The sequence below is a fragment of the Oncorhynchus gorbuscha genome, linkage group LG03 (genome assembly GCF_021184085.1).
Source record: "Oncorhynchus gorbuscha isolate QuinsamMale2020 ecotype Even-year linkage group LG03, OgorEven_v1.0, whole genome shotgun sequence".
NCBI lineage: Eukaryota > Metazoa > Chordata > Actinopteri > Salmoniformes > Salmonidae > Oncorhynchus > Oncorhynchus gorbuscha.
The window spans coordinates 10,150,931-10,166,904 of NC_060175.1; the positions used below are offsets into that span (position 1 = coordinate 10,150,931).

A 15,974-nucleotide genomic window follows, 5' to 3' on the forward strand; every position below is an offset into this window, starting at 1 on the left:
GAGTGGTAAACTCTAGAGTATGTATGTGCACAGCCAATCAGAGTGGTAAACTCTATAGAGAGTGTATGTGCACAGCCAATCAGAGTTGTAAACTCTAGAGTATGTATGTGCACAGCCAATCAGAGTGGTAAACTCTAGAGTATGTATGTGCACAGCCAATCAGAGTGGTAAACTCTAGAGAGTGTATGTGCACAGCCAATCAGAGTTGTAAACTCTAGAGTATGTATGTGCACAGCCAATCAGAGTGGTAAACCCTAGAGAGTGTATGTTAACAGCCAATCAGAGTGGTAAACTCTAGAGTATGTATGTGCACAGCCAATCAGAGTGGTAAACTCTATAGAGAGTGTATGTGCACAGCCAATCAGAGTTGTAAACTCTAGAGTATGTATGTGCACAGCCAATCAGAGTGGTAAACCCTAGAGAGTGTATGTTAACAGCCAATCAGAGTGGTAAACTCTAGAGTATGTATGTGCACAGCCAATCAGAGTGGTAAACTCTAGAGTATGTATGTGCACAGCCAATCAGAGTGGTAAACACTAGAGTATGTATGTGCACAGCCAATCAGAGTGGTAAACCCTAGAGAGTGTATGTTAACAGCCAATCAGAGTGGTAAACTCTAGAGTATGTATGTGCACAGCCAATCAGAGTGGTAAACCCTAGAGTATGTATGTGCACAGCCAATCAGAGTGGTAAACACTAGAGTATGTATGTGCACAGCCAATCAGAGTGGTAAACACTAGAGTATGTATGTGCACAGCCAATCAGAGTGGTAAACACTAGAGAGTGTATGTTAACAGCCAATCAGAGTGGTAAACACTAGAGTATGTATGTGCACAGCCAATCACAGTGGTAAACACTAGAAAGTTTAGGTAAACAGCCAATCAGAGTGGTAAACTCTAGAGAGTGTAGGTACACAGCCAATCATAGTGGTCGACAGTGTAGTGTTGAAACACACGTCCCAAATGACGTTGTAGGAATGAGAGCACCAGGTAATTTACCTTGATTGTGGGCTTCCTGGTGGAGAATCCTCGGTACCACCCTGAAAGAGAGAAATTAACAAAATCAATGTTTAGGAGTGATCTGTAAACACCCCTTGTCTCAACCCTCAGCCCACCCTCAGAAAACAAGCCATCTCAACCCTCAGCCCACCCTCAGAAAACAACCCTTATTTCAACCCTCCGCCCACCCGCAGAAAACAACCCTTATCTCAACCCTCAGCCCACCCTCAGAAAACAAGCCATCTCAACCCTCAGCCCACCCTCAGAAAACAACCCTTATTTCAACCCTCCGCCCACCCGCAGAAAACAACCCTTATCTCAACCCTCAGCCCACCCGAGGAAAACAACCCTTATCTCAACCCTCAGCCCACCCTCAGAAAACAAGCCATCTCAACCCTCAGCCCACCCTCAGAAAACAACCCCTATTTCAACCCTCCGCCCACCCGCAGAAAACAATCCTTATCTCAACCCTCAGCCCACCCTCGGAAAACAACCCTTATCTCAACCCTCAGCCCACCCTCAGAAAACAAGCCATCTCAACCCTCAGCCCACCCTCAGAAAACAGCCCTGATATCAACCCTCAGACCACCCTCAGAAAACAGCCCTGATATCAACCCTCAGACCACCCTCAGAAAACAGCCCTGATATCAACCCTCAGGACTGATGTTATCTTAATGGTCAGTATAATGTGAGAGTGAATGGGGTCAGGTAGGACTGATGTTATCTTAATGGTCAGTATAATGTGAGAGTGAATGGGGTCAGGTAGGACTGATGCTCCATGACGAAGAGAGAATGCATCTGATAAAATACTGTAACGACCCTGGGTTTATAAGCGCGGAAATCGACTCTGCCGTACGAGCATGCTTTTGCTTTTGCGGCACTGTCAACAGCACGCAGAACCTCGGCCTCGAAGGTTGAGGGTTCGAGACCTGCTCCCTGCTGGTTCATTACATTCCTTAATGGCTATGCAACACTAAACTGCTTGGGAGAAGATGGTAGATGTCAGAGAGGAGATGGTGGATGTCAGAGAGGAGATGGTAGATGTCAGAGAGGAGATGGTGGATGTCAGAGAGGAGATGGTGGATGTCAGAGAGGAGATGGTGGATGTCAGAGAGGAGATGGTAGATGTCAGAGAGGAGATGGTAGATGTCAGGTTTAATAAAACCAAGTCAATGTGTGTCAGTGTGGCAGCAGTCCTCCTCTTTCTTTCTTTCAACATAATTGTAGTAGTCTAACTCTCAGACTTGGGGTCTCTGAAACCTCAACATAATTGTAGTAGTCTAACTCTCAGACTTGGGGTCTCTGAAACCTCAACATAATTGTAGTAGTCTAACTCTCAGACTTGGGGTCTCTGAAACCTCAACATAATTGTAGTAGTCTAACTCTCAGACTTGGGGTCTCTGAAACCTCAACATAATTGTAGTAGTCTAACTCTCAGACTTGGGGTCTCTGAAACCTCAACATAATTGTAGTAGTCTAACTCTCAGACTTGGGGTCTCTGAAACCTCAACATAATTGTAGTAGTCTAACTCTCAGACTTGGGGTCTCTGAAACCTCAACATAATTGTAGTAGTCTAACTCTCAGACTTGGGGTCTCTGAAACCTCAACATAATTGTAGTAGTCTAACTCTCAGACTTGGGGTCTCTGAAACCTCAACATAATTGTAGTAGTCTAACTCTCAGACTTGGGGTCTCTGAAACCTCAACATAATTGTAGTAGTCTAACTCTCAGACTTGGGGTCTCTGGAAACCTCAACATAATTGTAGTAGTCTAACTCTCAGACTTGGGGTCTCTGAAACCTCAACATAATTGTAGTAGTCTAACTCTCAGACTTGGGGTCTCTGAAACCTCAACATAATTGTAGTAGTCTAACTCTCAGACTTGGGGTCTCTGAAACCTCAACATAATTGTAGTAGTCTAACTCTCAGACTTGGGGTCTCTGAAACCTCAACATAATTGTAGTAGTCTAACTCTCAGACTTGGGGTCTCTGAAACCTCAACATAATTGTAGTAGTCTAACTCTCAGACTTGGGGTCTCTGAAACCTCAACATAATTGTAGTAGTCTAACTCTCAGACTTGGGGTCTCTGAAACCTCAACATAATTGTAGTAGTCTAACTCTCAGACTTGGGGTCTCTGAAACCTCAACATAATTGTAGTAGTCTAACTCTCAGACATGTGTTACAGAGTGAAAGGTTATAATGCTATAAAACAAAAGGGGAAGTTGAATAAGAGATGCAGCAGTGTGCTGAGTCCTGAAGCCTCGTAGACTTGACACATGGGCCTCAGAGACTTCCACATAATTGGAGGAGCCTAGCTAACTCTCATCTCATCTGAATATGGAAAATTGTTTCATCAATTTAACTAACGAGAATACAGATTGGCACACACAAGTGCGCGTGCGCATACGTACACATACACACACACACAAACAAACACACAAACACACAAGCACACGCCCAAACCAAACACACACAGACACTCAAACACATGACAACGGGTCAGGCTTATTCCCTTATTCCCTAATAGCCTTAATCCCGTATTCCCTTATTCCCTAATAGCCTTATTCCATCATTCCCTTATTCACTTATTTTCTTATTCCCTTATTCCCTAATAGCCGTACTCCCTTATTCCCTAATAGCCTTATTTCCTTATTCCCTAATAGCCGTATTCCCTAATAGCCTTATTCCCTTATTTCCTTATTCCTTAATAGCCTTATTCTCTAATAGCCTTATTCCCTAATAGCCTTATTCCCTTATTTCCTTATTCCCTTATTTCCTTATTCCCTAATAGCCTTATTCCCTAATAGCCTTATTCCCTTATTTCCTTATAGCCTTATTCCCTTATTCCCTAATAGCCGTATTCCCTTATTTCCTTATTCCCTAATAGCCTTATTTCCTTATTCCCTAATAGCCTTATTCCCTTTTTCCTTATTCCCTAATAGCCTTATTCCCTTATTTCCTTATTCCCTAATAGCCTTATTCCCTTTTTTCCTTATTCCCTAATAGCCTTATTCCCTTATTTCCTTATTCCTTAATAGCCTTATTCCCTTATCCCCTAATAGCCGTATTCCCATATCCCCTTATTTCCTTATTCCCTTATTTCCTTACTCCCTAATAGCCTTATTCCCTTTTTTCCTTATTCCCTAATAGCCTTATTCCATTATTCCCTTATTATCTTATTCCCTAATTCCCTTATTCCCCAATAGCCGTATTCCTTAATTCCCCAGCACTATATGGAAATGTGTTAAGATAAAGAAGAGAGAAGCTAACGGTACAGAGGAACAGACGGAGAGACAAACTGAGAGACAGACAGCCAGACAGATGGACAGAGAGAGAGAGAGAGAGAGAGAGAGAGAGAGAGAGAGAGAGAGAGAGAGAGAGAGAGAGAGAGAGAGAGAGAGAGAGAGAGAGAGAGAGAGAGAGAGAGAGAGAGAGAGAGAGAGAGATAAAGAGAGAGAGAGACGACGGGGAGACGGACGGACGGGCGGACGGACGGACGGACGGACGGACGGACGGACGGACGGACGGACGGACGGACGGACGGACGGACGGACGGACGGACAGACAGACAGACAGACAGACAGACAGACAGACAGACAGACAGACAGACAGACAGACAGACAGACAGACAGAGAGGGAGACAGACAGACAGACAGACAGACAGACAGACAGACAGACAGACAGACAGACAGACAGACAGACAGACAGACAGACAGACAGACAGACAGACAGACAGACAGACAGACAGACAGACAGAGAGGGAGACGGACAGACAGACAGACAGACAGACAGACAGACAGACAGACAGACAGACAGACAGACAGACAGACAGACAGACAGACAGACAGACAGACAGACAGACAGACAGACAGACAGACAGACAGACAGACAGACAGACAGACAGACAGACAGACAGAGAGATAGAAGAGATGGACGGACGAACGGACGGACGGAAAGAGAGAGCTGGACTGACTGGACTGGATACTATTCACTGTCTGTAACACCTGTGGCATCGCAAGAGAAGTCTGCTGGTTGTGTTGTACTAACACAGGCCACTAACACACCTTGTGTTGTGTTAACACATGACACTGACACACCTTGTGTTGTGTTAACAGGACACTAACACACCTTGTGTTGTGTTAACACAGGACACTAACACACCTTGTGTTGTGTTAACAGGACACTAACACACCTTGTGTTGTGTTAACAGGACACAACACCGGGGGCAAACTACCTGCCCTCCAGGACACATACACCACCCTTTGTTACAGGAAGGCCATAAAGATCATCAAGGACATCAACCACCCGAACCACTGCCTGTTCACCCCGCTATCATCCAGAAGGCGAGGTCAGTACAGGTGCATCAAAGCTGGGACCGAGAGACTGAAAAACAGCTTCTATCTCAAGGCCATCAGACTGTTAAATAGCCACCACTAACATTGAGTGGCTGCTGCCAACACACTGTCATTGACACTGACCCAACTCCAGCCATTTTAATAATGGGAATTGATGGGAAATGATGTAAATATATCACTAGCCACTTTAAACAATGCTACCTTATATAATGTTACTTACCCTACATTATTCATCTCATATGCATATGTATATACTGTACTCTACAACATCGACTGCATCCTTATGTAACACATGTATCACTAGCCACTTTAACTATGCCACTTTGTTTACTTTGTCTACACACTCATCTCATATGTATATACTGTACTCGATACCATCTACTGTATGCTGCTCTGTACCATCACTCATTCATATATCCTTATGTACATGTTCCTTATCCCCTTACACTGTGTATAAGACAGTAGTTTTGGAATTGTTAGTTAGATTACTTGTTGGTTATCACTGCATTGTCGGAACTAGAAGCACAAGCATTTCGCTACACTCGCATTAACATCTGCTAACCATGTGTATGTGACAAATAAAATTTGATTTGATTTGATTTGATTTGATTTGTTAACAGGACACTAACACACCTTGTGTTGTGTTAACGGGACACTGACACACCTTGTGTTGTGTTAACATGATACTGACACACCTTGTGTTGTACTAACACAGGACACTAACACACTTTGTGTTGTGTTAACATGATACTGACACACCTTGTGTTAACACAGGACACTAACACACCTTGTGTTGTGTTAACAGGACACTGACACACCTTGTGTTAACACAGGACACTAACACACCTTGTGTTGTGTTAACAGGACACTAACACACCTTGTGTTGTGTTAACAGGACACTAACACACCTTGTGTTGTGTTAACAGGACACTAACACACTTTGTGTTGTGTTAACGGGACACTAACACACCTTGTGTTAACACAGGACACTAACACACTTTGTGTTAACACAGGACACTGACACACCTTGTGTTGTGTTAACATGATACTGACACACCTTGTGTTGTGTTAACACAGGACACTAACACACCTTGTGTTGTGTTAACACGGGACACTGACACACCTTGTGTTGTGTTAACACGGGACACTGACACACCTTGTGTTGTACTAACACAGGACACTAAAACACCTTGTGTTGTGTTAACACAGGACACTGACACACCTTGTGTTGTGTTAACATGATACTGACACACCTTGTGTTGTGTTAACACTGGACACTGACACACCTTGTGTTGTGTTAACACGGGACACTGACACACCTTGTGTTGTGTTAACACGGGACACTGACACACCTTGTGTTGTGTTAACACAGGACACTGACACACCTTGTGTTGTGTTAACAGGACACTGACACACCTTGTGTTGTGTTAACACGGGACACTGACACACCTTGTGTTGTGTTAACACGGGACACTGACACACCTTGTGTTGTGTTAACAGGACACTGACACACCTTGTGTTGTGTTAACACAGGACACTGACACACATTCTGTTGTGTTAACACAGGACACTAACACACCTTGTGTTGTGTTAACAGGACACTGACACACCTTGTGTTGTGTTAACACAGGACACTAACACACCTTGTGTTGTGTTAACACAGGACACTAACACACCTTGTGTTGTGTTAACACAGGACACTAACACACCTTGTGTTGTGTTAACACAGGACACTAACACACCTTGTGTTGTGTTAACAGGACACTAACACACCTTGTGTTGTGTTAACATGATACTGACAAACCTTGTGTTGTGTTAACAGGACACTAACACACCTTGTGTTGTGTTAACATGACACTGACACACCTTGTGTTGTGTTAACAGGACACTAACACACCTTGTGTTGTGTTAACATGATACTGACAAACCTTGTGTTGTGTTAACATGATACTGACAAACCTTGTGTTGTGTTAACATGATACTGACACACCTTGTGTTGTGTTAACATGATACTGACACACCTTGTGTTGTACTAACACAGGACACTAACACACCTTGTGTTAACACAGGACACTAACACACCTTGTGTTGTGTTAACACAGGACACTAACACACCTTGTGTTGTGTTAACACATGACACTGACACACCTTGTGTTGTGTTAACACAGGACACTAACACACCTTGTGTTGTGTTAACACAGGACACTGACACACCTTGTGTTGTGTTAACAGGACACTAACACACCTTGTGTTGTGTTAACAGGACACTAACACACCTTGTGTTGTGTTAACAGGACACTAACACACCTTGTGTTGTGTTAACAGGACACAGACACACCTTGTGTTAACACAGGACACTAACACACCTTGTGTTGTGTTAACATGATACTGACACACCTTGTGTTAACACAGGACACTAACACACCTTGTGTTGTGTTAACAGGACACTGACACACCTTGTGTTAACACAGGACACTAACACACCTTGTGTTGTGTTAACAGGACACTAACACACCTTGTGTTGTGTTAACAGGACACTAACACACCTTGTGTTGTGTTAACAGGACACTAACACACTTTGTGTTGTGTTAACGGGACACTAACACACCTTGTGTTAACACAGGACACTAACACACTTTGTGTTAACACAGGACACTGACACACCTTGTGTTGTGTTAACATGATACTGACACACCTTGTGTTGTGTTAACACAGGACACTAACACACCTTGTGTTGTGTTAACACGGGACACTGACACACCTTGTGTTGTGTTAACACGGGACACTGACACACCTTGTGTTGTACTAACACAGGACACTAAAACACCTTGTGTTGTGTTAACACAGGACACTGACACACCTTGTGTTGTGTTAACATGATACTGACACACCTTGTGTTGTGTTAACACGGGACACTGACACACCTTGTGTTGTGTTAACACGGGACACTGACACACCTTGTGTTGTGTTAACACGGGACACTGACACACCTTGTGTTGTGTTAACACAGGACACTGACACACCTTGTGTTGTGTTAACAGGACACTGACACACCTTGTGTTGTGTTAACACGGGACACTGACACACCTTGTGTTGTGTTAACACGGGACACTGACACACCTTGTGTTGTGTTAACAGGACACTGACACACCTTGTGTTGTGTTAACACAGGACACTGACACACATTCTGTTGTGTTAACACAGGACACTAACACACCTTGTGTTGTGTTAACAGGACACTGACACACCTTGTGTTGTGTTAACACAGGACACTAACACACCTTGTGTTGTGTTAACACAGGACACTAACACACCTTGTGTTGTGTTAACACAGGACACTAACACACCTTGTGTTGTGTTAACACAGGACACTAACACACCTTGTGTTGTGTTAACAGGACACTAACACACCTTGTGTTGTGTTAACATGATACTGACAAACCTTGTGTTGTGTTAACAGGACACTAACACACCTTGTGTTGTGTTAACATGACACTGACACACCTTGTGTTGTGTTAACAGGACACTAACACACCTTGTGTTGTGTTAACATGATACTGACAAACCTTGTGTTGTGTTAACATGATACTGACAAACCTTGTGTTGTGTTAACATGATACTGACACACCTTGTGTTGTGTTAACATGATACTGACACACCTTGTGTTGTACTAACACAGGACACTAACACACTTTGTGTTAACACAGGACACTAACACACCTTGTGTTGTGTTAACACAGGACACTAACACACCTTGTGTTGTGTTAACACATGACACTGACACACCTTGTGTTGTGTTAACACAGGACACTAACACACCTTGTGTTGTGTTAACACAGGACACTGACACACCTTGTGTTGTGTTAACAGGACACTAACACACCTTGTGTTGTGTTAACACATGACACTGACACACCTTGTGTTGTGTTAACACAGGACACTAACACACCTTGTGTTGTGTTAACACAGGACACTGACACACCTTGTGTTGTGTTAACAGGACACTAACACACCTTGTGTTGTGTTAACAGGACACTAACACACCTTGTGTTGTGTTAACACAGGACACTAACACACCTTGTGTTGTGTTAACAGGACACTAACACACCTTGTGTTGTGTTAACAGGACACTAACACACCTTGTGTTGTGTTAACACAGGACACTAACACACCTTGTGTTAACACAGGACACTAACACACCTTGTGTTGTGTTAACATGACACTAACACACCTTGTGTTGTGTTAACACGGGACACTGACACACCTTGTGTTGTGTTAACACGGGACACTGACACACCTTGTGTTGTACTAACACAGGACACTAAAACACCTTGTGTTGTGTTAACACAGGACACTGACACACCTTGTGTTGTGTTAACATGATACTGACACACCTTGTGTTGTGTTAACACGGGACACTGACACACCTTGTGTTGTGTTAACACGGGACACTGACACACCTTGTGTTGTGTTAACACAGGACACTGACACACCTTGTGTTGTGTTAACAGGACACTGACACACCTTGTGTTGTGTTAACACAGGACACTAACACACCTTGTGTTGTGTTAACACAGGACACTGACACACCTTGTGTTGTGTTAACACAGGACACTAACACACCTTGTGTTGTGTTAACAGGACACTGACACACCTTGTGTTGTGTTAACACAGGACACTAACACACCTTGTGTTGTGTTAACACAGGACACTAACACACCTTGTGTTGTGTTAACACAGGACACTAACACACCTTGTGTTGTGTTAACAGGACACTAACACACCTTGTGTTGTGTTAACAGGACACTAACACACCTTGTGTTGTGTTAACAGGACACTAACACACCTTGTGTTGTGTTAACAGGACACTAACACACCTTGTGTTGTGTTAACAGGACACTAACACACTTTGTGTTGTGTTAACAGGACACTGACACACCTTGTGTTGTGTTAACAGGACACTAACACACCTTGTGTTGTGTTAACATGATACTGACACACCTTGTGTTGTGTTAACAGGACACTGACACACCTTGTGTTGTGTTAACAGGACACTAACACACCTTGTGTTGTGTTAACATGATACTGACACACCTTGTGTTGTGTTAACAGGACACTAACACACCTTGTGTTGTGTTAACAGGACACTAACACACCTTGTGTTGTGTTAACAGGACACTGACACACCTTGTGTTGTGTTAACAGGACACTAACACACCTTGTGTTGTGTTAACATGATACTGACACACCTTGTGTTGTGTTAACAGGACACTAACACACCTTGTGTTGTGTTAACACAGGACACTAACACACCTTGTGTTGTGTTAACAGGACACTGACACACCTTGTGTTGTGTTAACAGGACACTAACACACCTTGTGTTGTGTTAACAGGACACTGACACACCTTGTGTTGTGTTAACACCGACAAACGCTGACACTACACATCCAAGTATATCTGACCAAAAAGACAATTTTGCGAAAGACAATAATTGTGAAAGAAAATAATAACAAGGTCTGACAACTTGGATGGAAAATTACTGAGGATAATAGTTGTCACGACTCCGACCGAAGGTGGCTCCCCTTCCCGTTCGGGTGGCGCACGGCGGTCGTCGTCGCCGGCCTACTAGCTGCCACAGAAGGTGGCTCCCCTTCCCGTTCGGGTGGCGCTCAGCGGTCGTCGTCGCCGGCCTACTAGCTGCCACAGAAGGTGGCTCCCCTTCCCGTTCGGGTGGCGCTCGGCGGTCGTCGTCGCCGGCCTACGAGCTGCCACTGATTCTTTCCTCCCCCTCCTGATGTGTTTATTGAGTACACCTGTTTTGAGTTGGTTATAATTAGTGAGGCTTTATTAGTCAGCCGGCCCGCCTGGTTCTTTGTGCGGGATTGATTATTGATTGATTATTGATTGATTATTGATTGATTATTGTAAACCTGGTGTTTGCATTAGATGTCCATGTTCGTGTATTTAGTGCTAGACTGTTTTCGTTTCCCTGTGTCTGGGGCATTTGGTTTGAGCACCTGTAAGTGGGGGGACCGTAGTTCACCGTGTCTGAGGCATTTGGTTTGAGCACCTGTAAGTGGGGGGACCGTAGTTCACCGTGTCTGGGGCATTTGGTTTGAGCACCTGTAAGTGGGGGGACCGTAGTTCACCGTGTCTGGGGCATTTGGTTTGAGCACCTGTAGTGGGGGACCGTAGTTCACCGTGTCTGGGGCATTTGGTTTGAGCACCTGTAGTGGGGGGACCGTAGTTCACCGTGTCTGGGGCATTTGGTTTGAGCACCTGTAGTGGGGGGACCGTAGTTCACCGTGTCTGGGGCATTTGGTTTGAGCACCTGAGTGGGGGACCGTAGTTCACCGTGTCTGGGGCATTTGGTTTGAGCACCTGTTGGGGGGACCGTAGTTCACCGTGTCTGGGGCATTTGGTTTGAGCACCTTAAGTGGGGGGAAGTTCACCGTGTCTGAGGCATTTGGTTTGAGCACCTGTAAGTGGGGGGACCGTAGTTCACCGTGTCTGAGGCATTTGGTTTGAGCACCTGTAGTGGGGGACCGTAGTTCACCGTGTCTGGGGCATTTGGTTTGAGCACCTGTAATGGGGGACCGTAGTTCACCGTGTCTGGGGCATTTGGTTTGAGCACCTGTAGTGGGGGGACCGTAGTTCACCGTGTCTGGGGCATTTGGTTTGAGCACCTGTAAGTGGGGGGACCGTAGTTCACCGTGTCTGAGGCATTTGGTTTGAGCACCTGTAGTGGGGGGACCGTAGTTCACCGTGTCTGGGGCATTTGGTTTGAGCACCTGTAATGGGGGGACCGTAGTTCACCGTGTCTGGGGCATTTGGTTTGAGCACCTGTAATGGGGGGACCGTAGTTCACCGTGTCTGGGGCATTTGGTTTGAGCACCTGTAATGGGGGGACCGTAGTTCACCGTGTCTGGGGCATTTGGTTTGAGCACCTGTAATGGGGGACCGTAGTTCACCGTGTCTGGGGCATTTGGTTTGAGCACCTGTAATGGGGGGACCGTAGTTCACCGTGTCTGGGGCATTTGGTTTGAGCACCTGTAGTGGGGGACCGTAGTTCACCGTGTCTGGGGCATTTGGTTTGAGCACCTGTAGTGGGGGGACCGTAGTTCACCGTGTCTGGGGCATTTGGTTTGAGCACCTGTAAGTGGGGGGACCGTAGTTCACCGTGTCTGGGGCATTTGGTTTGAGCACCTGTAGTGGGGGGACCGTAGTTCACCGTGTCTGGGGCATTTGGTTTGAGCACCTGTAGTGGGGGGACCGTAGTTCACCGTGTCTGGGGCATTTGGTTTGAGCACCTGTAAGTGGGGGGACCGTAGTTCACTGTGTCTGGGGCATTTGGTTTGAGCACCTGTAGTGGGGGGACCGTAGTTCACTGTATCTGGGGCATTTGGTTTGAGCACCTGTAAGTGGGGGGACCGTAGTTCACTGTGTCTGGGGCATTTGGTTTGAGCACCTGTAGTGGGGGGACCGTAGTTCACCGTGTCTGGGGCATTTGGTTTGAGCACCTGTAAGTGGGGGGACCGTAGTTCACCGTGTCTGGGGCATTTGGTTTGAGCACCTGTAGTGGGGGACCGTAGTTCACCGTGTCTGGGGCATTTGGTTTGAGCACCTGTAGTGGGGGGACCGTAGTTCACCGTGTCTGGGGCATTTGGTTTGAGCACCTGTAGTGGGGGGACCGTAGTTCACCGTGTCTGGGGCATTTGGTTTGAGCACCTGAAGTGGGGGGACCGTAGTTCACCGTGTCTGGGGCATTTGGTTTGAGCACCTGTAAGTGGGGGGACCGTAGTTCACCGTGTCTGGGGCATTTGGTTTGAGCACCTGTAAGTGGGGGGACCGTAGTTCACCGTGTCTGGGGCATTTGGTTTGAGCACCTGTAGTGGGGGGACCGTAGTTCACCGTGTCTGGGGCATTTGGTTTGAGCACCTGTAGTGGGGGGACCGTAGTTCACCGTGTCTGGGGCATTTGGTTTGAGCACCTGTAGTGGGGGGACCATAGTTCACCGTGTCTGGGGCATTTGGTTTGAGCACCTGTAGTGGGGGACCGTAGTTCACCGTGTCTGGGGCATTTGGTTTGAGCACCTGTAGTGGGGGGACCGTAGTTCACCGTGTCTGAGGCATTTGGTTTGAGCACCTGTAAGTGGGGGGACCGTAGTTCACCGTGTCTGGGGCATTTGGTTTGAGCACCTGTAGTGGGGGGACCGTAGTTCACTGTGTCTGGGGCATTTGGTTTGAGCACCTGTAGTGGGGGGACCGTAGTTCACCGTGTGTGCATTAAAAAAGCACTTTATTGAACTTTCCTGCGCCTGATTTCACCCTCACGACACCCAGGACCTTAGTGGACGATATTGTAAGGTCCTGGGTGTCGTGAGGGTGAAATCAGTCTTGTGCCCTCAGGCCTGGAGGGAAGCAAAAGGATTTCCGCTACCTAAGAATAGTAAAGCCCCCTTTACTGGCTCAAACTGCCGACAAATCAGCCTGTTACCAACCCTTAGTAAACTTTTGGAAAAAATTGTGTTTGACCAGATACAATGCTATTTTACAGTAAACAAATTGACAACAAACTTTCAAGCACAGCACTTATACAAATGCCTGATGATTGGCTGAGATAAATTGATGTTAAAAAGATTGTGGGGGCTGTTTTCTTAGACTTCAGTGCAGCTTTTGACATTATCGATCATAGTCTGCTGCTGGAGAAACGTATGTGTTATGGCTTTACACCCCCTGCTATAATGTGGATAAGGAGCTACCTGTCTGACAGAACACAGAGGGTGTTCTTTAATGGAAGCCTTTCCAACATAATCCATGTAGAATCAGGAATTCCCCAGGGCAGATGTCTAAGCCCTTTACGTTTTTCAATATTTACTAATAACATGTCACTGTCTTTGAGTAAAGCCAGTGTGTCTATACACGTCAGCTGAATGACTGTGACTGAAATGACTGCAGTACTTAACAAAGAGCTGCAGTTAGTTTCAGAATGGGTGGCAAGGAATAAGTTAGTCCTAAATATAAAAAAAAAAAAAAAGCATTGTATTTGGGACAAATCATTCACTGAATCTTGGAAGAAGTAATGTGGAAATTGAGCAAGTTGAGGTGACTAAGAACTGCTTGGAGTAAAACCCTGGATTGTACTGCTTGGAGTAACCCTGGATTGTACTGCTTGGAGTAACCCTGGATTGTACTGCTTGGAGTAACCCTGGATTGTACTGCTTGGAGTAACCCTGGATTGTACTGCTTGGAGTAAAACCCTGGATTGTACTGCTTGGAGTAACCCTGGATTGTACTGCTTGGAGTAAAACCCTGGATTGTACTGCTTGGAGTAACCCTGGATTGTACTGCTTGGAGTAACCCTGGATTGTACTGCTTGGAGTAACCCTGGATTGTACTGCTTGGAGTAAAACCCTGGATTGTACTGCTTGGAGTAACCCTGGATTGTACTGCTTGGAGTAACCCTGAATTGTACTGCTTGGAGTAACCCTGGATTGTACTGCTTGGAGTAACCCTGGATTGTACTGCTTGGAGTAAAACCCTGGATTGTACTGCTTGGAGTAACCCTGGATTGTACTGCTTGGAGTAACCCTGAATTGTACTGCTTGGAGTAACCCTGGATTGTACTGCTTGGAGTAACCCTGGATTGTACTGCTTGGAGTAACCCTGGATTGTACTGCTTGGAGTAACCCTGGATTGTACTACTTGGAGTAAAACCCTGGATTGTACTGCTTGGAGTAACCCTGGATTGTACTGCTTGGAGTAACCCTGGATTGTACTGCTTGGAGTAACCCTGGATTGTACTGCTTGGAGTAACCCTGGATTGTACTGCTTGGAGTAACCCTGGATTGTACTGCTTGGAGTAACCCTGGATTGTACTGCTTGGAGTAACCCTGGATTGTACTGCTTGGAGTAACCCTGGATTGTACTACTTGGAGTAAAACCCTGGATTGTACTGCTTGGAGTAACCCTGGATTGTACTGCTTGGAGTAACCCTGGATTGTACTGCTTGGAGTAACCCTGGATTGTACTGCTTGGAGTAACCCTGGATTGTACTGCTTGGAGTAACCCTGGATGTCATGCAGGTGAAAGAGGACCCAAAAGCGACTTGGCGAAAACAGAGTCTTTAATCCAGTAAAGTAAATACAAACAAAAAACACAACTTTCACTCGAAATGACGAGGACAAACTGGAGACTCGATCTTGAACAGCAGGTGAACAGCAGGTTGCCTCGGGAAGGCACTTGAACCAGACAGACTCAGACACCTGCTCACCACGCAGCATCTGAGGAAAACACGACACGACAGGGCGATACACAAATACAGCACGGTGAATTCTAGACAAGGAACCGACAGGACAGGAACGGAACACAAAGGAAGAAATAGGGACTCTAATCAGGGGAAAGGATCGGGAACAGGTGTGGGAAGACTAAATGATTGATTAGGGGAATAGGAACAGCTGGGAGCAGGAACGGAACGATAGAGAGAAGAGAGAGCGAGAGAGTGAGAGAGGGGGGGGAGAGAGAGGGATAGAAAGAGGGAAAGAACCTAATAAGACCAGCAGAGGGAAACGAATAGAATGGGAAGCACAGGGACAAGACAAGATAATAAATGACAAAACA

The 15,974-nt window shown here is 45.7% G+C and overlaps 1 protein-coding gene across 1 annotated transcript in view; it reads right to left on the reverse strand.

The window, feature by feature from the left end:
• LOC124032458 (dedicator of cytokinesis protein 3-like) overlaps positions 1-15,974 on the reverse strand; it is a 393,573-nt gene that overhangs the window by 236,256 nt on the left and 141,343 nt on the right. The window contains exon 3 of the mRNA XM_046344862.1: positions 999-1,039. Coding sequence (XP_046200818.1) covers positions 999-1,039 — 41 coding nt within the window. The remainder of the gene's footprint in view (positions 1-998; positions 1,040-15,974) is intronic.